Consider the following 24,496-nt stretch of genomic DNA (forward strand, 5'->3'; position numbering starts at 1 on the left):
CATAAGATCACATGAAACATGCTGTTCAGGAAGAGACTGCATTTAGTACACCTACATTTCTGTTTGGTCCGCAGTGTTTGTTCCACAGAGGATTTTAGGTTTGTTGTGTACCTGGGCAGCCCATGGCCAATGAGCTATGTTACCAGGTTTGGCACATAGCTTAGCCGATACAAACAGTTTTTTTTTAGGTGGCATGAACAGAAAAGATTGTTACTGAGGTATGCAAGTGATAACTTGGTCTATTTCCCAAGCCTCATCAGCCATAAAGCAGGAGGCAAGAAGGAGCTCCACACTGTCTTCACCTAGACTGATGCACATGTAAAATAAAGAGTCCACTTTGGTGTAATTGGATGCAGGCTTAAAGAAAAGGGTAAACTGAAACCATAAAAAGAGTAGACACTAACAGTCTGAATAAGGGTTAAGGTGCAGTCCTAATGCATTTAATGTTTTTTTGATCTGTGAATATGGTGAACAGTTTAGTGCCTACCTCCTGCCAGTGGCACCTGATTCTATTTAAATTCTCAGAGAGATCACTTCCTAGAGAAGAAAGGGCATGTAGCTTGGGCTTGTCCCTGAGATATGCTGGCTCCAACTTTTGTCTCAGAAGCATCTACCTTAACGACAACGGCCCTCGATGGATTGCGGATTAGGGATTTTTTTTTTGCAAATGGAACTCACACTTCTTACCCTTGATGTATAATTGGTGCTAGATGATGGGCTTTAAAGGCTTGGTTGCTCCATCAGCTGCTGGGTGTGTTTTCTTCAGTGTTGTCATAACATAGCCTGGACATCCTCAGTAAAAAAAACATCCCAATCAAAAAAATCCAAATAGTGATGATAGCAAAGAGTAGGCTTGTTAATGTTAGATGCAGAAGACAAACTGAGCGTTACTTTGCAAATCGTCTATGTATAAGAATACTTTTTATAGCATGCACGCATAAGTGTGATTGGGAAGGGAGAAGCTGTCTGATGATTGGAAATGGGATCAGGTGACTTGAGAACTTCATCAGGTGACAGTTTTTTGCTACAGTATTTCGCTCACCCTGCATATTGTAGCTCCACTTAAAAGAAAAGTAATTAAAGAAAAAATCTAGAACTAGGAATAAAAACAGTTTTCAGACTATAATTTAATACCAAACAATTTGATTTATAATGCTGTAGATAATAATTCTGTTCCAGATCAGTACTTAGACTATTTTACTCCCCTTTAATAGTGTGACTTAATTTCACTGATTTCTTTTTCAAAATGATGAACCTGCATACTAGATCCCTTACCCACATGTTTCTTTAGACAGATATTACCAGTAGCTTCCCAATTCATTCTAAAGATAATAAATTCTTCCCTTAGCACTGGCTATGTGCCAGAATATTTTAAGCTAGCGGTTATCAAAAAACCTGACATCGACCAAAGCCAGCTGTCCAATTACAGGCTAATATCAAACCTTCCCTTTATCTCCAAGATCCAAAATCAGATTGTAGCACAGCAGTTATGCTCACACCTACATAGGAATAACATTAATGAAATGTATCACTCAGGATTTAGGCCTCATCAGAGCACAGAAACAGCACTGGTTAAAGTTATAAATGACCTGTTACTGCTTCTGATCAGGGTTGTGTCTCTTTGCTGAAACATGACATTAGCTTCCACTGTTATGCTGATGACACGCAGCTATTCTGTATGTTTCAGCTAAGTCAGATGTGAGTCACCAGCTTAATAAGACTGAAGATTGTGTGAAGGACATCAGACAGTGGATGCTTACTCACTTCCTCCTGCTTAACTCTGACAAGACAGAAGTGCTTTTACTAGAACCACAGGCAGCCAGAAGTAAGCTTTCTGCTTAGTCTGAAACTCTGGACAATCCCTCTATTTTAACATGTGCAGCAGTATTAGACCTTGATGTGATTATTGACATGGGTCTCTTATTCGAAGCTCACATAAATGATATCACAATTGTAGCCTTTTTTTATCTCAGAAATATTGCTAAGATAAGATACATGATGTCACTAAATGATGCAGAAACAGTAGTTCATGCATTGTTACCTCTAGGATGGGTTATTGTAATGCTTTACTATCTGGATGTTCCAGTAGGAGCAATAGTAAGCTCCAGTTAGTCCAGAACACAACAGGTAGAGTCTTAACTAGAACCAGAAGATATGAACACATCACCCCATCTTATACACACTGCACTGGCTCCCAGTCAAAATACTCGCTACAGTACCTGGTTGATCTTTTGTTTTTTTATGATCTGTCACACCTACATCGATAAAAAGGTACAAAAGGCTACCGCAGGGTGCAGATCTTTTTCTCACAGAGCCCCACAGTTATGGAACAGCCTTCCAATTTGTGTTTGGGACTCAGACACAGTCTCAGTGTTTAGGTCCAGGTCTAGCTTTTTATGAATAGATTTTCTTAGGTAAAGGAGCACAACAGGAGGGTTTATGTTCTAAAGGGCTTTATTGACTTTGGCAGGAAGGAATTAGTGTTGGGTCTGTGGTGAACTTAGTTTTATAACACAATTATAACTCACAATTATAAACGGTTGTAGAAAGGACATTATTTACATTTACATTATTTAATGTCCAGTGTCACCCAAATCAGGATGGGTTCCCTTCTGAGTCTGGTTCCTCTCAAGGTTTCTTTCTCATATCACCTCAGGGAGTATTTCCTTGCCACCGTCGCCTCTGGCTTGCTCATTAGGGACAGGGATAGATGTTAGAGATATATAGTAAATTAATCTGAACTAACTTTATTTATTTGTTTGTTTGTTTGTTTGGTTGGTTGGTTGGTTGTTTATTTGTTTGTTTGTTTCTGTACTATATATTCTGTAAAGCTGCTTTGAGACAATGTGAATTGTTAAAAGTTCTATCAAAAAACAGTTGAATAATTTTTAATTGAATAGTGAGAGTGGATTCTGGGGAGTGTAGTCCAGAGTTTCCATGTTTGTAGGTGGCAGTGAGTTCATGGTCTCCTAACAGCTGACCTGACAGTTCTTGCAGTTCTCACAATGGGTTTGCAAAGTCCGACCTTTGAGAAGGCCAGACTATGTCTGTAATAATAGCTAAATAGGTGTGTGCTTCTGTCTGAACAGAGGACATAGTGAACTGTCATCAAAACAGGCAGAAATGCCAGGCATGTCACTGTCATCCATTGTGAAGTTATTAACCCTTTACAGGACATTTTGAATGGCACGCACACACATGGCAGCCTTTCTTTTCTAACATTTTACTTCCAGCATTTTCTTTAATGGGACACAGTGTTTCACGTATAAGTTAGAAACACACTTAGTCATATTAAATTGGAACCGATATAAATAAAATGGTTGAAAGGTGTTTATCGGCACCTCTAGTAGATTGTGCATTTGTATTAATTTGGTTATGCAAATGGGAGCAAACAGCAACTTGCAACAATCAAGCTGGTGAAGGTTGCACTCCTTGGTCCATAAATCACCCACTTTAGCTTTTTTGGCTGTTCACTTTCAGAATTCTCACAATGCAAACATTTCAGAGTAAGTAACTACGAATGGACATAAGGAGGAATTGTTTTTGTTGCTTGATTATTTGCATGTCATTTCAAAGCCTAATACAAAATATGATTCAGTCCTTTCTTATATTTTTGAATATACTTCTGAGAGACAATCACCACTGTTACTCTTTCATACTAAATTATTAGCTCATCTAATTTATTTATCTTAATACTAGTTTAAAAACAAACTCTGCTTAATACTTCTGTGTCTAATTCATTCTATAATATTATGTGAAATAATGTAATTGTCCCTTGGATTTCTACGAATGAAGAGGCCTTTTTTCTGAATTTGCCCAATACTGCAACCTGCCATGGACATTTGTACTTGTATTGTTCAGGAAAAAGACTCAATCAGCAGATTCCTATGCTTTAGTTCACTATTATTTTTGACTCTACAACTCCCTATTGTGTATTACTTGATCTGCCAGAACTGACTTCTGATTTACAGAACTGGGAGATAAAGGCCTGACTTGGCCACTAGAGGGTAGACAAGTACCAATAGGTGTAAGAAACCTTACTTGTCAGCTAATGCCAACCAAAATGACTAAGCATCTTACAAGTAGAAGACAAAAGGAAGTGCGGCTCTTGTATAGCACCGTATTAAAACCTCTAAGCCTGATAGAGTCAGGTGTTTGGAATTAAAATGAAAAATGATACATATGTTTGTATTAGTTAGAATAAAATCTAATTTGTGTCCAAATTGTTTTGCTATCTGCCTCATAGGCTGATCTGACAGGTATAAATTCTCAGCCCCACACCCCACCCCAGGATCACCTGGTTTTGAGAACTTCCACAGAGCCGTCTTCTGAACGGTCTTATTTTACACTGAGCTCTGTGAGGATTCTCTGAACTCCATCTGTACAGCCACCCAAGTAGACAAAACAGCTGTGTGTGCTGTGTTAACAAGGATCAGCGGAATTCACAGGGGAAAACAGGCAAATCTCCTGGCTGACCTGTTTTCTCTGTGTGAGTGATGAGGGACAGATTGCCTCAGCACAGGTTGAGACAGTACTGGCACTGAATGAGTTGTCAGACCAGGTGTAGAGGACAGAGTCTGCAGGTCTTAGCTTGTTGACTGGTAATTTTGATGGTCTTCTTTCCAAGCTAACCGGTTCTCTGTTCATGTGGCAGATGCCTTTATCAGGAAGTAATGCAGGAAAAAAAATACTCATTCATAGCTCAACTATGCCCACCCTGAACCACGTGCATGTTAATGTTTAAAATTAAAATGCAACTTTTGGTGGTGTCCAAAAATTATTTTACAGTAATATTTTTCAGATCTATAATCAGATAAAGGTTGGTAGTGGAGTCCGTGGGAATTGGCAATTGCTTCAGAGACTGATTTGTTTACTCTCTCCAGCCCTCCCAAGACCTTTTCTGTACACACTGCTTCAAAGTTTCATACTGCTACTTTCATTTCTAATACAACTGTTAGTGTCATTGTTTGTTTAATCTTGTAGGTTACTAACTTGTGCAATGCTAACTATTAGTATAGTATTGCAAATATTATCTCATTCTGGAAACTTGGGCATTTATAAGAATTTCTTCTTAATACCTAGTTAAATATTTCTGGGAAATGGCGAGTGAGAATTTGCTTTTGTTTTTTCTTTTGTTTTTAGAAGCTAGCAGCAAAGCCTGACCGTTGTCATATCATTATAACCTCTCTGGCAGTGTCTCGTTGTGATGTCAGCATGTCAAACAATCATCAAGTCAACATCAACAGGAATAACAAAAATACAGAACAAACCAGCATACTGTATTAGAACCAGTCTCACTAAGCACATCCCAAATAGTTATATATTCATATAATATTCAAAAATTATATTCAAAATATTTATATTATATAAGTATGAGTATGCAATGTTTTATACTCAAAGATGCTTCAAAAGTCTGTGATCAGCACTTTGCCCTCCTTGAAGCACTTCCCATATGTACTTGCTACCAGTGCTGCCAAGCTGTCACACAAACACATGTAGCAGCCAGATCCACCTACATGAGAGCCATTATAGTTAGAGCCCTATAACTCAAGAAAATAGTCACAATTCACGCACGCACGCACGCACGCACGCACGCACGCACACACACACACACACACACACACACACACACACACACACACACACACACACACACACACACACACACACACACACACACACACACACACACACACAAGCGATGAAATATTGGCACAGTGTGACAAGTGACATTTCCCGCAATGTGACTCAGCACTCTGTTGAGCTTAGAGCACTTAGAGAAAAGGAGGAGAAGGCAGACCAGTGAGCAGTAGGATCAAACGGCTGTCCAGTGAGCGGTGAGATCCGAACCAGTTTGGAATATAGTTATATTCAGACTGTTTAATTATTATTATTTTTTAATCAAAAAGCCTTGTTAGCTAAACTAGCACATCTTTCTCAAATGCTGCTAAACACCATAAATGACAGCTTTCAAGCAAAAGAATATACTCTGTAAAAAAAAAAACCCCCGTTACATTTAGTAATTTATCAAATTCTAAACAGCTGAAAACATGCAAACAGCTGAAGATGTATTGATATAAAGCACTTGTTGAATCCTCAAGGATGCATAGCTGGGAACACAAAAGACAAAATTCTGTATGTACAAGTGTTGGAGTAAACTAAATGGTAACTAAAAGTCAATTTCAAAGTTAAATACATAAACATTACAAAAGACTACCAAGTAATATAAGACACCGTTTTAAACGTAAGAATATAAAACCCAAGAGGTATTACAAAAAGCAAACGCTTAAGAGTTCTTTTTTTCTAAATGTGTCAACTCAAAAGTCATATACTCTGAAAGCTGAAAAATACACATTAAAAAAAAACCATAACCAAACAACGTGTTTCTCAAAATCTTCGGAAGATAAATGATTTTACAGGATTCAATCTGGAAGCTTTTCTGTAAGGGTAATACATAAAACCTCACTTACAGGATTTTTCCTGAAATTTCCTGTTCTGTTATAATGTTTACTTAATTGATGTGATTGATGACAGATGATTTTCATCATTTATTCGTTATTTAATCATTTATAAAAATGTATTATTATTATTATTATTATTATTATTATTATTATTATTATTATTATTATTATTATTATTATTATTATTATTATTATTATTATTATTCATTCCTATACTTATCCTTTTCTGAGTGAAATGGAGCCTGGAGTCTAGCTCAGGGAACAAGAGGTGAGGTGCCAACCCATCCCAGGATGTGCTCTCTCTCTCTCACACACACACACACACACACACACACACACACACACACACACACACACACACACACACACACACACACACACACACACACACACACACACAATAAATAATTAAAAAATGCCAATCAGCTTATCACACATGTCTTTGGAAGGGAAAAGAGACTAAGGTACCCAGATAAAACCAAAACACAGGGAGAACATGCAAACTCCACACACAGGCAGAGGTGGGAATTGAATCCCCAACCACAGGCAAGGCAAACATGCTAAACACTAAGCCAGTACATCCCTCAGCATTGTTATTCTTGTTAATAATAATAACAACAACAACAATAATAATAATAATAATAATAATAATAATAATAATAATAATAATAATAATAATGAAGGTGAATGAATGAGCAACAATCAACAAGTTTGAAACCATGATTTACTTGTAAGACTTGATTTAAGACGACTTGACGTTAAAATTTATCTGTGTTTTTAACGGTGTCAGCTCTCCACAGGTTTGCTCATTTATTTTTAAAAAGCAGTTTGCACTGTACATGAACAAGCTGACTCATGACTTGCCTTAATATAACATTATATTGATCTTCTGTGCACTTTCAAAAAAAGAAAAAGATCTGAATAGCCCGTTTCTATAGTGATCGGTTCCTGAATTTTTCACAGTGGACCAAGCTTCTTCCCTTCTCTCCATTGTCCACACCTATAATTATTGGAATGCAGTTGCTTGAGTTTACTGAATGCCCCATAAAAATCAAGTATGGCAACTCATCTCAAATGGGTAAAGAATTACCAGCCCCTGATGGGTAATAACCTGAGTCTTGTGAGACAGTTGCTGTGAAAGGAGCTAGCTACAGACAGCGTGTCCAAACATATAAAGAGTGATGTGCACAGGCACTTAACTGGATAAATTAGTGTTGGAGTTTGCTTATTGATCAAAAGAAGCCCTTTCAGGATCCCAGCAGGGGAGAACAGATTGACTAATTTTTGGCAGAGCTGCTAGACTTGGCAGAAATTGTAGCATTTGTCAACGATCTTGGGGCACAATGGATAATTATCTTTTTGTGCCAAGTCAGGGCGTATTCTCTGAACAAGGGTGCAGAAGAATTCCAGACATGGGAGGCACTTCCTGCACTAGCTAGCAGATATAGTGGCATAGTGGAACAGTGACCTCCAAACACATAGTCCAAATATTTACCAAGGTTCCGGTTGTCAGTTAAACCAAAATCCATAAAATTTAAGGAAAGCATACATACTTTTTTTTTTTTTTTTTTACTGTTGATCTATAGTCAAACATGTTGACCCTCAGAGTTCAAATAATTTCTTTAATTGAGTCCTGCTTCACTTTGTAAAATAAAACGAAAAGATAAGGGGGGAGCTGGACACTTGTAATAAAGAATGAATGAATAGAGTACGGTGATGTTTGCTGTGACTTACAGTATGGTCAGTGTCAAGTGAGCTTAACTGAAACATCTTCAGTCAGTTTTGCTCTAGTCAGGATTTCAAGCTTCCAGCAGCAGACAAAGAACATCACACATGTACACTATTGTACCTTCCAGCAAATTCCATGAAAAATGATTGCTCCACTTCTGCGGTGAGCCTTGGACTTTCATCTAATGCATCACCAGCTCGAGGCTCCAGATGTCCTCAATTCATTACGAGGCAAAGCGTCCCAGTTGTTGCCTGGCAGCAGTGAGCTTTTCCACATCAGCTCTTTTGCTGTGTGAAGGAGCAGATCAGACGAGGAAGTGAGCTGGAGGTCTGCTGTTTGTCATCCGGGGGTAAGGTGGGGGCAGCACTGGCTTTGATCCAAGTTGGCAAGAATGCCCTAATGCCCTTTTATCGTTTGCTGTTTTTCACCATATGTTTTTTTTAGACTTTATGGTCTGTCATATACTGTACAATGTATACTCACTCATGTTCTGTGGATTTACACGTGTTCTCCGTTTAGAATGATTTGCCATGAGCTTCTTGTGATTCTCACTGAACTCTAACCAATGTTTGAAACGGTTGCAGTGTTTTATTTACCAGCAGTGAATAATTGTGCATTCCTCAAACATATACTGTAAGTAGAGATTTCTTTCAAGATTAGGCCAAACTACTGTTTAATGTAGACCATGAAGGCCAGCACAGTCAGCTACAGCCCATTACACATAGTAACACACCATAGTAAGTCTATTTTCATTTGTTTTCAATTAGCTCAGAGGAAATAAGAAGAAATCACACTGAGGCTCTAATAGTTACTGCCAACTGCTGAAGCAAAGCTTTAATGGCTTTTAAATTTACTCTAGATTTCACTTGACTTCCCATTCATATGGTCTGTCACTAAGTTAAAACTGAAATAGAAAAATACACTACTCTTGAAATGAGTCAGCATAACTTATTCTGGTAGGAATTTATTTATATATTCTCAAACTACATAAAAAGTAATTGTTTTTTTTTTCCTGCCCTCTGCTAGAAGTGTCAAAAATTTTAAGAAATCTCAGGCATTCAAATGTGACAAATAAGTGCCCTTAAGTGGTTAATACAGTTCTATTGTTTTGTTTGTTTTTAAAGGGTTTGATTTTGAAAGACTGGGCCATGCAGCTTCACCCAGCCTGTCTGTCTGAATGTGTTTTATTTCTCTCTCTCTCTCTCTCTCTCTCTCTCTCTCTCTCTCTCTCTCTCTCTCTCTCTCTCTCTCTCTCTCTCTCTCTCTCTCTCTCTCTCTCTCTCTCTCTCTCTCTCTCTCTCTCTCTCACACTCTCTCTCTCTTACAGGCCCCCACCCTCCCTCCTTTGAGAAGGATTTAGCGACTGAAGCATTGTATGTGTGTGAGGGAGAGTGTCTGGGCACTCACACACTAACACAGACTGGTGGGTTGGTTGGGGGGTCACGGGTCACTGACCTGCCCAGCTCCGTGAGAGAGAACAAAGCCTCAGTCAGGCCAATCAAAGAGCAGGTTGGCTCCGGGCTTCACTCCAAGAGTCCCGGCCCACATTGAAGGTACCAGGGGTCCGGGCCCAAACATGTGAATAAGGCGGGCGCTCATAAGAAATAATCAAATCCCCAGCCGTCTGGAGAGCCAGTTATGTCAAAACCGTCTATCCTCCTCCATTCTGTTCTCTCCATGAAGCTGGAACGAAGATCTCCCTCCTTTTCGCCAACATCCCTCCCTTCAGCTTTGCTCATCACTTTGAAGTCTGCTTTCTTTTGTTCTATACATAACTCAAGCTGATGTTTTTGAAAAAGCTAATTTGTATGCATTTCCAGTGACATGGCTGCCACCCAGAATTCTTCACAAAGGTCTGGCAGAGAGGTGAACGTCTGAAGAATGGGCCCACAGACAACTCAGCAAAAACATGACGACGGACCTTTGAATTATTGTCACTGTGCAAATCGGAGAATAACAGATTAGGGATTTGAAGATGAAATCACTCAGAGAATAGGAAGTTTGGGGAGGATTTTCTAGCTTTCTCTGTCAATTACTTTCTCTCCTGAACCACTTATTCTCAAACATGATGCCCACATTTGAGGGAGCAGACAGATTAAAGGTGGACAAATATTTGAACTAGTTTTGTTAAAATTTAAATGAGGGGCTTTCAGTAAAGGAAAGTGATATTAGGGCCCTGTTGTTACATTTTTTTCCGCAGACTTGTTCATGCTCTTCAGTGTGAAATACTTATCATTAACTGTTCAAATTGTTCTCAATTGTTAAATATTTTACAATTTAAAATAATAATAAATAAATTAATTATATATTATTATATATTATTATTATATATATTTTTTTTTTAAATGTTACGAATTTTATGTTATGGGTCTTTTGAAATATTTTTTTTCCCTGAATAAGTGCCATTCGTGCACCTCAAAGCTACATTAATAAGAAAGAATAAAAAGAGCTCTCTTTTTGAAGGTAGCATTTTACGCTTTTGTAGTCAGCACACTGTGACAGACTTTTTGAAAAGACTGCTGAGGACTTTTCACCAACCTTCAGCTTTAATGACATACTTTAGGTGCATTTTTTTCTGACTACCTCCCAAAGACTCTCACAGACTCTTTCTCTTGGGCCTTGGCCTTGGGCCAGAATGATGATCAATGTCCTTGCTTCTCTTCTGTGTGAGCCCAATGTGGAAGGTCTCTCCTTTTTTGTATTAGAGGAAATGGCACTTGGAGGCTCAAACAGGATGTCCTGCTGTTGGCCCTGACTGTGAACCAGCAGTCCCCCACCCCCTTCTCTCCACCAGCACCCCAGCAATGTGAGCTGGCTTAAGTTAATCCAGGATCCCAAAACTATTGGAGCCTTCTTTTTTTCATTCCTCTTGTTCTCGCTCATTTAGAGACCAGTGTGAAAGAAGTCTGGGACACAATGGCTTTGATATGGTGTGTCTCACAGCACAGATAGACTGTCTCAGGGTTGAGCTGTCTGATGTTTTGACCATGAATTTGGGCTACTGTGTCTGTCTCTGCTCCATTAAGTATCTTCCCACAGTGTTTTTGTTTTAAATATAAAATATACTGAGAAAAACAGATTAGAGGTTGTGTGTGTGTCAACAGACAGTGTAAAGATTCTTCGAGAACTTAATAACAAAATCCTTCATTGAGTATGTATCCACAAAAACCCAAGCAGTTCACTAAGGTTTGGCTTAGGAACATTTCAGTCCTTCCTTTTTCCGTTGTGTGAAAGTGTTTTTGGCTTTTCTCCCTTCAACAAAAAGCAGGGGTTTAACTTTCTGTGCCTCTCATAATTGGCTCTCAGTGCAGATTTATGATGTAATGAACAGGTGTTGGGTGGGAGGGACAGTGTGACAGGCACAATAAAGAACCAGTCTCTTTCTTACACACACACACACACACACACACACACACACACACACACACACACACACACACACACACACACACATTAGTGAGGACCTTCAATTGACAGAATTATTCTTGAAGGTATTTAATATTAAAGATATTGTAAAGACAGTTTTGTGAGGACCTGGTGACTGTGAGGTTATTTAGCCTGATTTTACCACTCTGAGTATATTTATTAAATTTATTATTTAATAAAAATAGCTAAAAATATGACCACGTGTCTTATTGTCTTTGTGAGGATCTTCCTTTGGCAAAAAAAAAAAAATTTAATCCAAACATAAAATCAGTAAGACAAAAGAAATCTATGTAATAAAAGCTGCATTTTTTTCTGTTTAAAAAGGGGTGTGTCCTCATGGGGTCAAAACTGTCCGATATTTCTGAGTTTGTTGGGACGTTCAGTTCCTGCCAAGATATAAAATATCTCACAAACACACACACACACACACACACACACACACACACACACACACACACACACACACACACACACACAGTATAGTCTCATGGTTAGTTGCACACTTGATATTTGTAGATAAGCTTAATAATCCAATTTGTCATGCAAGATTACAGCATTATAAGTTTCACTAGTAAATGATATGTTTCACAGTTCCAGAATTCTGAACAGCATGAATCTCTAAAATGACCACTTTACCGCTTAATACAACTCGCAAATGAAGAAATGTACAAAAGTTTGAAAGAATGACAGACCGATTTCAGAGCTTAAATCTATAGTTACTATAGCAAAGAAAAGAAAAGGGATTCTTAAAAGAGAGCTGAAAAGAAAATGGAAAATCACACTTGATTCAGGGGTTAAATATATACTGCAAATAAGCAGTGAAAAAATGTCTGTAATAGTTTGTTTTATCCCAAATGTTTTTCAGAAGCTGTAGCTTCACTTGGGCAACAGTTACAGTGATAATCACAGCTTGTGAAAGGACTTCCTGTGTAGATTCATGTTTTTCATATCAATTACTGTTTTGTAATCAAGAACTGAGATACTAATCTGACTAGATTTGTTGGTGTTCTTTGTGTTTATCATTGTTATCACATGCCAGTTGTCTGACATGATCTGAGTGTGAAAGTTCATGTGGCTACAGATGGGCAGCAGTCAGACACATGGCTCTGTGTTGACGTTCAGCTGCTCGTGGTCTTTATGGAATGGTGTTAAGCAAAAGGCTTAGTGAGACTGTTACAGATGCTCTCACGCTTCCTAGCTGCCATTTGAAGGTTGTTATTAGACAAAAGACACTGAAGGAAAGCAAGAAACAAGGACCTAACTTTTAGTTTTGTGAAGCAATGTACTTTAGTTTTGTGAAGCAATGTACTTGCTCTCAAACATACTCTAAAATAAAAATGTCTGTTTTCTGATAACCATAGCTAGTGTATTACAGGAAAATAAATCTAACACCCTTAAGTACCATTATGTTGTGTTTAGTTTCAATCGAAGCCAAAGACGAAAGGTGTGGAAGCCTCTAGGACTAATGAGCTGCCTGTATTGCATTATGACTGCTACTATCATCCCAGCTCCCAAGACCTCGTCTGACTATAATTTTATTTGTGTGTGTGTGTGTACAAACATTTATATGTCTAAAGAATTTGATGTCTTTCCACAAATAGCTTCAGATGACACCATGAACTGAGCATCTTAGAGAAAGACCTCAGAGCTCTATAGTTAGACCACCCACGCGGTAGCATAAAAAACACGTCCTGCAATTTCATGGAGAGTAGGAAGGTTGAGTGATTTAATAAACTGTGTTCATGAACTTTCACCTTTTCAGGGTTTCTTTTTATATTAGCACTCGGATTTAAAACAAGTAAAGTATGTCAGCATTTGAAATACTCTTTAGCGAGACATAAGTGATGCTTTCCAATAGAACGATGCAGCTAATGGACTGTATAAGCTCCACTAACGACTTAACCATCTTCGCTGACTAATACTGTTACAGAAAAAGACATGTAGGAGTCATACTTACAGACTATGGAGCTTTGATCTTGGTGTTGACAAGATGAAAGACTCCATCAGCATGAACCAGACACTTAAATTTAAATTCAGATTGCTATTATATTCCTTTTCAGGTTTCTCTATTTCCAGCAGATAGTTAGAGACCCAATCACCAATGATGTAGAAGCCCAATAATGATTGTAGATTGTATCATTATACTACATGATATCGGAGTTTACAGCAACCCACAGAACCATCTGCAAGATTTTTTACAAACTTGCCACACTGATTCAGCATGGTCTTAAATGTCTTCTCATCAAATGTCCTTTAATCCATTCACTGCCACTAATACAGCAAATATGGACACACATTTCCATCCCTAGTTTTGGATTGATATCCCTAACTCCAATTGACTAAGATTATAGCACACTAACTAAAGTCAGCCATATTCATAACAGCCATAATTAATTCTAAATTTGGTCCAAACAAACTTTAGTCAGATGATCTAAAGTGGCCTTCAACAAGGTTATCAAAGGTTTTATGGAATGCATAACTGGTCATCAGTAATGCTATAACACAGATCCCAGTAGATCACTAAACAGGAAGTTTGGATGGGTGTGGATGGATTTTGGATTGGATTTGAATACTAACTAAACATATTTGTTATTTTGATCCTGTTAATCCTGAGAGCAGCATGTATTATGATTTATACATCAACTATACATTAAGTTGGACAACTTGAATTTAAATAAAAATGGTTTTGTGCTATCTCTAGACACTTTTATAAAAAAAACCCTGAGAATGGGATGAAGAAAGTCAAATAATTTGTAAAATATTTAGAATGGTTTGTCTTAAAAATGCTCAACAGGAAGTCAACAGGAAGACACCCAACATGATAGGTATGTTTTGACCACACCCTAAAGATCACCTGTGCTCCATCACATTATCACTAGGTGGCACTATAATAAAAAGTTGAACATTAAGATATATAAATTCATGAAATCATCTCCTTTACAAAGTTTGAATTTCAATAAAGTTTTTTAAAAACAACCAAATCCGTTGGATCAAGTCTCCAAAAGGCATCACAGAGTGCTTGGACCCCTTAATTGCTGCTTGCAGCTATATTTTATCACTCACCTCTCATTCAAGTTAATTTACATGCATGCTACACTTGGTTCTTAAAGTCAAAATAATCATTCTGATCATACACACTTTCTAGTCAATAACCAGACACTGATGCAGACTGTTTGGATTTTATATAAGGATAAAAAAAATGTTGAAATCAGGTCAGTACCTTCCAAGAAAGGAAAGATATTCAGATTTTTTTTTTGATCACATATAAAGTTTATACACACATATAAACATTATATAATGATAGCTAAACTAAAGGTTCTTTGGGTTCAGAAACTCAAATCAGGGAAATCCAGACAGAAAAAGTATACAAGGTTTGATTTCATTCAAAAACAAACACAATACAAAAATGCAGTTATGTAAAAATTCGTACACATTTAAGGTTTTTTTTTTTTCTTTTTTTTTTTTTTAATACACACAGTGCCAATAATTCAGTCCCCTCCCTGTCAGGTCATCGAAGTAATCTGTAGTTCATACACATATTCATTTGATTTAAAATAACCCATCTAAACATACTGGTCTTGCCTTAAGGCACAACTCAACCATCAAAGCCTACAGCTCAACTGTACAACCAGCCCACACTGACATCTAGCAATCGATCAAGCTGTCTATAAAAGAACAGTTCAGTGGACCTGAAGAGTAAACTTTGAGGAAGAAAAAAAACTTTGAAAAACTAAAAATTCCAAAAAGACCCATAACCAGTTCCCACTGAGTTAGAGACAGCCAAGACAGAAGCAACGCGATTGTGGTCCCTATGAAATAAATAACACCAACAGATTCAATAAGACAGCTTTCAACTGAGACATATTCTTACTATGTAAGCATATTTGGCCATAAAATCAATCATTTCAGCTCAGTACTGACGACGTTCCTCAGTCATTCCGATGTTGGTACTGCCTTCATGTGTAATCGCTTAAAAATTGTTTTTGACCCTCACTATGAATGTTTTGTTGGAAACAGCAGTAAGACCTAGAATGGTCCTTTCCTCTAAAACCACAATTTCTACAGTGCCTTTAAATGTCCAGTCTTGTAAATATGTCATGGATAATTTGTTCTTCCTTTCATGCTGGATGTAACTGTTAGATTGAGTGAAAAAATCCAACACTTCACCACCTTAAAACACCAATGACATGACTGTGCCCAAGTGCTTGCTCGAGTTTAATATCATTTGCTCTTACACACATGCGAACACACGCCACACTCACGCACGCACAAGGACACGCGCACACACACTTGAAAATCATACTCAATAAATAGACAATGGTGTAAGGCAGTGTTGAGACATGCATTCATCACAAAGAACAGAACCAAACATCATTCGTACATCGTAACAATATGCACATTGTTTTTTTGGCGCATGAACTTATTATTCCCTTTTTTTGGCAATGTTGGACTTTTCAAGGCTTTTCAGGTGAAGTCCTGGTGGACAGGAAGAATCTCACATCCATCTCTGAGGCACACAGAGAGAAGAAAGAGCACCAGGAACTCTCGATGAAGCTGATTCCATAACATTGCCACAAGTTGATTGAGACAAAATCAGGAGGACAATCAGGAGGTCTGGTGTTCCTGCTCATGGCAGCCAGCTGCACACGTTTTCAAGATGTTCCAGAAGTTTCCAGGTAGCTCTGCAGCTTTCGGACCGTAGTTTTGTCCAAGGAGCAAAGGTCAAAGTCAAAGGTTGTGTTCGTGATGTGAAAATGTCCAGTTTCTTCAATGAGGTTTACAATCTGGAAGCAAAAAGATCACATGATAGTCATCAATTCTGCAATGATGGTAATCAACACTAATATTAACTCACATTTTCATATTGCGGCTAAATAAACCCAGGTTTAAGGAAAGCTAGGCCAAACAAGTCTTCACTGAAAATGAGAAGCACTCAAAATCCACATGGTGCTGTGTATCTGAATGTAATGGGAGAGATGCTTGTCTAACACAGAAACTTATTGGTACCAGTCATCTCTCTAGTTCGAGGGATCACGCTAGCAAATTAAGGGGAAGGGGAAAGGGACGGGGGTTACGGGGAAGGAGTTCCGCACAAATGAAATTGTTCAGTAATGGGACCCAAACCTGATCCTTTTCACACTACAAAGCCAGATTCCCATATGGAACGAATTTATTGTCTCTATGCTGAACCAAGGCCAGGAACAGAGAGACTCAGGGGTCTGTTATGACAACAGTAAAGAAAGACGTCAGCTGCTCGTGTGACCAAACTGCTGTCTAGATGGAGGATTGAGGCTGTTTCATTGCTAAAAGGTTTTATTTGACAGACCTGTGACTTTCAGATTTCAAGCGAGAACAAAAATAAAAAAAGAACAAGAACTCATTTTTGCAAGAACAAAAGAAAGAACTTTAGAAATTATAGTTAGACAAATGGCCAAATGTTGACATTGTACAATAAACAATGCAAAAATAAAATGACAATTATTCTTCTTCTTTTTCTTAATCGGACAAAAAGTACAGTAAATTGCTGCAATATTTTTATGGCTAAGGAGGAAGAATAATTATTAAGGTTCCAAACAACTGGCTTGATTTTGCCATACGTTTCTGCTTCTAATATTTGTTTGGAAATCTCACAAGCATTTTCTATATTCCAGCCAAACCTGGTTGTAAATTGAGTCCTAACTACTAAGCCTGCCAACCTCAGGGAAAAGAAAACGCTGACATTATAATAAAGCATATTATTTTAAATGTTTTGGGGTAAATGTTTCAGTGCCCGTTATCTGCTTTAAGGATGTTCCCTATATTTGAAATTCATTTCATCCTTATTGCACAATGAGCTTTGAAATTGAAACTGTTTTTGGAGATTTCTCTCCTTAGAAGATGTTTCTCTCACATGATGTAAGCACAGTACCTGCTGTAATATGTGTCTCTCTCTCAGTGCCATTAGTCTTCTATGGAGCTCCACCAGCTCATCCAAGTATGCCTAAAACAACACAACAGATGCCTTACAACTGAACGGTATACTATCCAGACGTGGTAAACACATTAATAGTCTGACTTTTCAACTCCCACCTAACAACATACTAGAATCTTCTTATATAGAGGATACTTGATAAAGAATACGGTTATCGTTTTTTTTTTTTTTAAATCAATAATCACCTTATCACAGTCAATATTCTTGTTTTTATCCCCTTTTGTCTGCTTCATTGGATTCTTCATGTCTAGAATCTGTAAGACAACAGAATTGTTACATTTTTAACTCTGGCATGGGCTGTACCGAAGTACAAAAAAGTAGATTTATGCAGTACCAAATCATTGTACTAAAGCACAGGAAGGTTCAGGGATGTAAATGTAAAGGAACAGCAGTAGCTCAGTTAAGATTCTGAGCTACATTCACTGTTAAGCTTCTCTGTATTTGGACTGAATACATCAACTACTGCCAATGAATCAACCCATCCATGCAGTGTCCACACTTAAGCACAGTTAATTTAAAGCTAATTCTTTATGTTTCAGGAAAATATAACATCACCGCCAAATCACCTGAGAGCAGAACTGTAAACTGTAAATGTAATGCATTCTGTAGCTCTCAAGACCTCTGTAACCTGCTACATAAAAATACAGGAGATTTTTTTGGCAGCAAAACTAATAATCCTAAATTTTTAGTATGTTAAAAATGATATTTTCTAAATATTTTGTCTTCATTTTCTATTATTTCTGAAATTTATTTTAATAATTATATATATCCATCCATTTTAACCTCTTAAGTAAAATCACTTTACTTATACTTTACTTTATATATATATATATATATATATCCATGTCGTTATATATATATATATATATATATATATATATATATATATATATAGGGAAATGGTTAAAAAAATGAAAGTTTTAAAAAACAAGCATCTGTCATGAATTAAATGTAAAATGACTACATTTTTTTTTAAAAAAAGGATCATTTTCTATAGAAAAACTCTTTTTGCTTAAAATGTAATGAAACATTTTCAGAACTGTTAAAAACAAAACAAAACAAAAAACACTTTCATTATCAAGTTTAGATGAATTAAGCCATGAACTGTTGTCTAAACACTAAACGGTCTGTTCTTACCTGATTATTGCTGGCCTTCAGAAGGGGTGGGGCCTCATTGTGTGGGAGTGGTGAGGAGGCGTAGCTATTCTCACTATCACTGCCGTCACTCAAACTCACCCTGTGACCAGAGCAGAGAAATTCACTGCAACAATGCAACAACAGTGTGCAGGCTTTTGTAATTCTAGACATTTAACCTGGATTTAATTAGACTAACAAAGATTTTAGCAGAACTGTTCATACTGCTAATAAAACTAATAAATACTACTTAGGAGACAATACGATACAAATCTAAACTGTGGCCAATGGCTAAACCAGCAGTAATAATATTTCATGCATTTATAATGAGTTGTCTTAAAGTAACCATGAAATTCAAATAAAACAGTGTTAGGCTACATTATTGGGTAACAAAGCCACTCTATAAAAACCCCACTACACTGAAACTAGTAGCAAATCTAAGAAATTTTCACCTGCGATGGCGATGCGTCATGTGTGTGTGTAAAGGACGCTCCATGTCTGAGTCCATGTCGTTGTCCTCTTCTTCCTCTGACTCATCTTCATTGTCATCGGAGTGCAAATCTGGAATTATCGTCTGTAAAGGACCCAGCACTAAATGTGCACAACACAAAAAACACAACGAATGGACAAACTGAGATTGAAATCAAGATGTTACATAGTCAGCTCCAGAATTATTGGCAACCTTGAAAAAGGTAAATAAAAGCGGATACGGTTAATTTCTTACTTACGCAATTTACAAAAGCCTTTCATTAGAAAATTATTCGATTTCTTTAATTTTCTAACATGTAACTGAACATGCTGCTGTATATCTTATCTTCTGTTACCCATGCTTATCAAGGATGCAGAGAATTCTGGAGCTGACTGACTGGCAAAAAAAAGAAGAATTCTACATAAATTGATCAGCCATAATAATAAAACCACATGACTAATATCAGACCTAGTACATTTCCCTTGTGCCACCAAAACATCTTTGATACGTCAAGGTGTGCTGTGGTATCTAGTGCCAAGTTTTTGGCAACAGCTTCCTCAAGTTGCGAGGTGTAGTTCCATGGATCAGACATGTCTGTCCAGACAGTTCAGTGAACATCCCACAGATGCTCATTCAGATTAAGATCTGGGGAATTTGGAGGCCAAGTAAAACACCCTGACCTCTTTATCATGTTCCTGAACATCTGTCAACATTCCTGAACTGTTTTTGCATTGTGGCAGGATGCATTATCCTGCTAAAGGAAGCCGGTGCCCTTAGAGAACACTGCTGGCATGAAAATTTATACTTGTCAAAAAAACAGCCACATGAACACCAGGACCCAAGTTTTCCATCAGAACATTACGCAGCGCATCACACTCCCTGCACATGGCTTGCCTTATTTTCATTGTGGTGCCATCTCTTCCCCGGGTAATCAATACACATGCACCTGGTCATCCACATCATGTAAAAGGAAATATCCATCATCACCAAAAAGGAGTTTTAGTAATAAAGGAGGTGGTAGATAGGTATCAACATGGGCACTCTGACCACGACCATTTGTGTACACTGCATCTTCTTTCATAGCCAGAATTAAACTTTTCAGCAATTTGTGTTACAGTAGGTCTTCTGAGGAATCGGACCATCGCTCCCAGTGCACATCAGTGAGTTTTGGATGCTCATGATGCTCATGACCAGTTCACCAGTGGTCCTTGCGTGGGCTAGTCTGGTAGGTACTAACCTCTGCATACTGGTAACTCTCCACAAGACCTTTGCACAGCCATCTAGCCAGGTAGAATGTGGCCCTTGTCAAAGTCACTCGGGTCCTTACACTTGCTCATTTTTCTTGCTTCCAACACATCAACTTCGAGAACTGACTGGTTTACTTGCTGTCCACTGCTTTAGAGCTGTCATTGTAAACAGGATAGTCAATGCTATTCACTTCACCTGTCAGTGGTTTTTATGTTACGGCTGATATATACACCCGAAACCCAAATGTAATTTGTTCCAAAAAGTTTATGCAGATTTACAGGAAGTAGGATCCTAATTCACATTCAAATTTTGATATCCTGTCCCGTGTTTATGGGATAGACTTTGGAATCATGAAGCACAGATCATAACTGTAACAGATGGCTCAGAATTCCTACGTCCCTGTTATTCACAATATAAATGCGCAGTACAGTAACTGCACTATGACTGCTATACACGCCCCATGTAGCGCTAGACAAATCAAGCTAATGTGCTGGCCAATTGTTTCAAAGTTTCATCAGTATTTTAAAAAAAAGTTGTATTACAACAAACGTAAAACTATTATAATGAGAATTTAAAATGTCAGGAGTCTTAATAAAAGGGGTTCGGTTGTATTAAGCATTCAAAATAAAAAAACATACAATAATAACTATTCACTTTAAAGTGTGTTAAATGCATGCTGAAAGAAACATGGCAGGACAAGGTGATGTTACCTTGTCGCTTGTGTGTAGGTCTGTATCCTGAACTCGAGCTGGAGCTGGAAGGGCTGTGCTGTTCTGACTGCAGTATAGAGTAACGAAATATAAAAGGTTAAGAGATTTTATACACACACAAAAAACAGGGTTTGCTTCAAAGAAGAAAGCAGTACAGTCATCATTACAGACATCACATTGCCTCGCATCTTGCAAGAGGGCTTTAACAGCGCAAACCACTGTATAAGCTTCATTTTCCTCCCCACAGTGGAGGCTTTAATGGGTTCTAGTGGCACTTCCAGAGTAAATCAAGAACATGCATTAAACCCTTCTTAACGAAAGCTGATTTACGAGTTCCCTCAAGCAGTGTATGCACCAGCATTTACAGACACATGCACACACACACACACACATGCGTGCGCTTACTTACCACGGTCACAATTATTAATGCATGTAATTAATACTATGCAACTCCCAAATCTAAACCAGCCTTAACCGTAGAAACACAAAGGAAGTGTATTTTTTTTTGTTTTTAAATAAAGCTACAGTTTACCTCATGGGAACCAAACAAATCTTCCCACACAGTCTATAACGGTTATCCTCGAGTGAGACACTTCCCCAAGATAATTTTATTTATAGATAAATATGCAAGCACTCATACTCCACCACTGCAACCTAAACTTGCTAAATCCATATTACAGGAATGCATTAAATATATTTGTTTATATCAGTTCAACAGCTTGTTTATTTGCAAATTTGACAAAACACCTCAAACACATTTAAACTCTCCAGGTTTTCATAACCTGTGATTGATTCTATCAAAGCAGTCAAAGGAACATGACCAGACCTGATCACACTGGGATGCAACAAAAGAACTGAAGTACGAGAATTCAAATCCAACTAGGTACACTTTATAAAGTAAGATGCAGAGATGTGTTTAAGACTGTGTGTGTGTGTGTGTGTGTAATGGACTTCCCAATGTGGTCAAGATTAAAGACTCTGCATGCTGCTAAAGGGAGAAATGTGACAGTTTTACTGGACAGGCTCCCATGGATGGGTATTTATAACACACACACACACACACACACACACACACACACACACACACACACACACACACACACACACACACACACACACACACACACTTCTACTTCTAAGTGAGTGGTAGTGCTCATAAAAAAATTCCCATAAAAAAAGTAACACACATCTCCATTTGCAACACCCTTCTTGTGCTCATATTCCACAATTTCCAACAAATGAGGTTATTAAGAAAATAATTAACACCACACCAGCATTCGATGATTAACCTAGTACGCAGGTTTCTTGCTTTTGAGCAATTCTCCGCAAAAGGTCAGCCAGAGTAATTTACGGAACAGGGAGGACTTCACCACATTTAACCCAAGCTCTCTGATGTGTTTTTGTGCTGAAGCACTGAGGGCTTTGTGGAGAAAAATATTAAAGCAAGCTGCAGAGAACACTGACGCAAACGAGATACATAAAGAGCAGTCCACAGAGCTTCTGCTATGAAACCATGCTATGCTGATGGCCAAGGCTTACTGTAACAAATCAACCACACATTAAAAGGAAGAAGCCCCCCCAGGAGGGCTGGCCACACTTGTGGTCCAAACTCTCCACTTGGCCCGGTTTTGAGGGTTTTAAGTTTCACATTAAGTCCATCCTGCATTTCTTTGTGGCTTGTAACCCTCTGCTGAAAGGCCCCTCACAAAGCTCTGCTCTCATCCTGGAGCAGGAGGAGGAGGAGGAACATGCTTTTAACGGGGGAAAAAAGAGGGAGAGCCTTAAAGTTCAGTGCAATACTATTAACTTAATTCCTGTTGGAGAACAGCCCAAGAGGAACTCTAAAGACGCCATTAAAGTTAATCTCAATTAATTTGTTTACATTCTTTTCTGATGAGCCCTCTGTGAAACAAAATAGGGACTCTTGTCGAAAATGCAGTGCAGAATTCACTAGGCCCCTAAGCAGCAAACGAGTAACTGTCGAAAAGAAGCTTAACTCCTACAGCTCCAAAATCCTCAGGACAAAGCAGCAGGGTAAACCGCAATTAACACACCCTAATAGGGAGGAAATTATTATAATTTAAAGAAGGATCACTTCCACACAAATACTAAAATCTTAGCGTTGTGCACGGCAGTAAACTGAACACGATCCTGCTTACTAGGATGCTCAACACTGCTTTTATAAGCATAAGATTCTATGGGGATGGTTAAGACACAGGGTTACTGATCACTGGGGTTCAAGCCTACAAGCTGCTAAGCTATCAACCTTGGATCCTTGAGCAAGGTCCTTAACCCCACCCGCACCAGGGGCGCCGCACCATGGCTGCCCCTGCGCTCTGACCCCTGCTTGATAATAAGCTGGGATGTGCAAAAACCCAAGTTTGGCAGTGTTGGCTCAAGGGGTTAAGGCTCTGGGTGGTTGATAAGAGGATCAGGGTTCAACCCAAAACACTGCCAAGCTGCTAGGCCACTGTTAGGCCCTTGAGCAAGGTCCTTAATATAGCTGCTATATTAAGCTATAGCTGTGCTCCAATCTCAGTTGGGACATGCAAGGAAAATAATTCCTTTTAGAATTCTTGAGTTCCCTTTATCAATCCTGACGTTCTACCCCGGTTGGAGTCTTGTCACCTGGTGATCAATCTGCCAGGGATTGATCTACAGTCAGCCACTGACTCATGGAATTGTTGTGGATGGGGCCGCCCGGAGACTGACATGCTTAGAACTAGGGCTGCACGATTTAAGGAAAATGTCATATTGCGATTATTGAGGTCAATATTGTGATTGCGATATGCGATTGCGATATAATAAACAAAATGGTATCATGAGTCAACTCGCTTGGTTCTCAAGGAAAATGCACGCACAGATTACTGATAATGCTGAAATTTGTATTTCTAAACTAAAACTAGCAACAACAACAAACAAATGCAAAACGTTTTCAAATTCTCTCTCACTCACTCACTCATTTTCTACCGCTTTATCCGAACTACCTCGAGTCACGGGGAGCCTGTGCCTATCTCAGGCGTCATCGGGCATCAAGGCAGGATACACCCTGGACGGAGTGCCAACCCATCGCAGGGCACACACACACTCATTCACTCACGCATTCACACCGTTTTCAAATTAAAATATAAAATAACACATTAATGCTGATTAATGAAAAGCCTAAGATCAAAACTGTAGGTGTGTGTGTGTGTGTGTATATATATATATATATATATATATATATATATATATATATATATATATATATATATATATATATATATAAAAAGTAAATTACCAACTTCATGCGTTATACATGGTATTGCACACACCATTATTGATGATATTTGGAGCAATATTACGTGT

The 24,496-nt window shown here is 38.2% G+C and overlaps 1 protein-coding gene and 1 long non-coding RNA gene across 3 annotated transcripts in view; one reads left to right on the forward strand and one right to left on the reverse strand.

Annotated features, from left to right (window-relative positions):
- The first annotated feature begins 5,749 nt into the window (after window positions 1-5,749).
- LOC113657382 lies at window positions 5,750-10,517 on the forward strand. The gene is made up of 3 exons (XR_003444160.2): window positions 5,750-5,837; window positions 8,318-8,539; window positions 9,518-10,517. It is a non-coding gene; the product is annotated as an uncharacterized LOC113657382 (long non-coding RNA).
- Window positions 10,518-14,781: 4,264 nt separating this feature from the next.
- The window catches only part of mllt3 (MLLT3 super elongation complex subunit), a 49,042-nt gene continuing 39,327 nt past the window's right edge, over window positions 14,782-24,496 (reverse strand). For both annotated transcript variants that reach the window (XM_027169153.2, XM_027169152.2), the window contains exons 8-13: window positions 21,149-21,215; window positions 19,174-19,312; window positions 18,725-18,824; window positions 17,773-17,841; window positions 17,525-17,596; window positions 14,782-16,400 (exon numbers count right to left, since the gene is read on the reverse strand). In XM_027169153.2, coding sequence (XP_027024954.2) covers window positions 16,269-16,400; window positions 17,525-17,596; window positions 17,773-17,841; window positions 18,725-18,824; window positions 19,174-19,312; window positions 21,149-21,215 — 579 coding nt within the window. In that variant the 3' untranslated portion in view covers window positions 14,782-16,268. The remainder of the gene's footprint in view (window positions 16,401-17,524; window positions 17,597-17,772; window positions 17,842-18,724; window positions 18,825-19,173; window positions 19,313-21,148; window positions 21,216-24,496) is intronic.

This window comes from Tachysurus fulvidraco, chromosome 1 (genome assembly GCF_022655615.1).
Source record: "Tachysurus fulvidraco isolate hzauxx_2018 chromosome 1, HZAU_PFXX_2.0, whole genome shotgun sequence".
NCBI classification, from domain to species: Eukaryota; Metazoa; Chordata; class Actinopteri; order Siluriformes; family Bagridae; genus Tachysurus; species Tachysurus fulvidraco.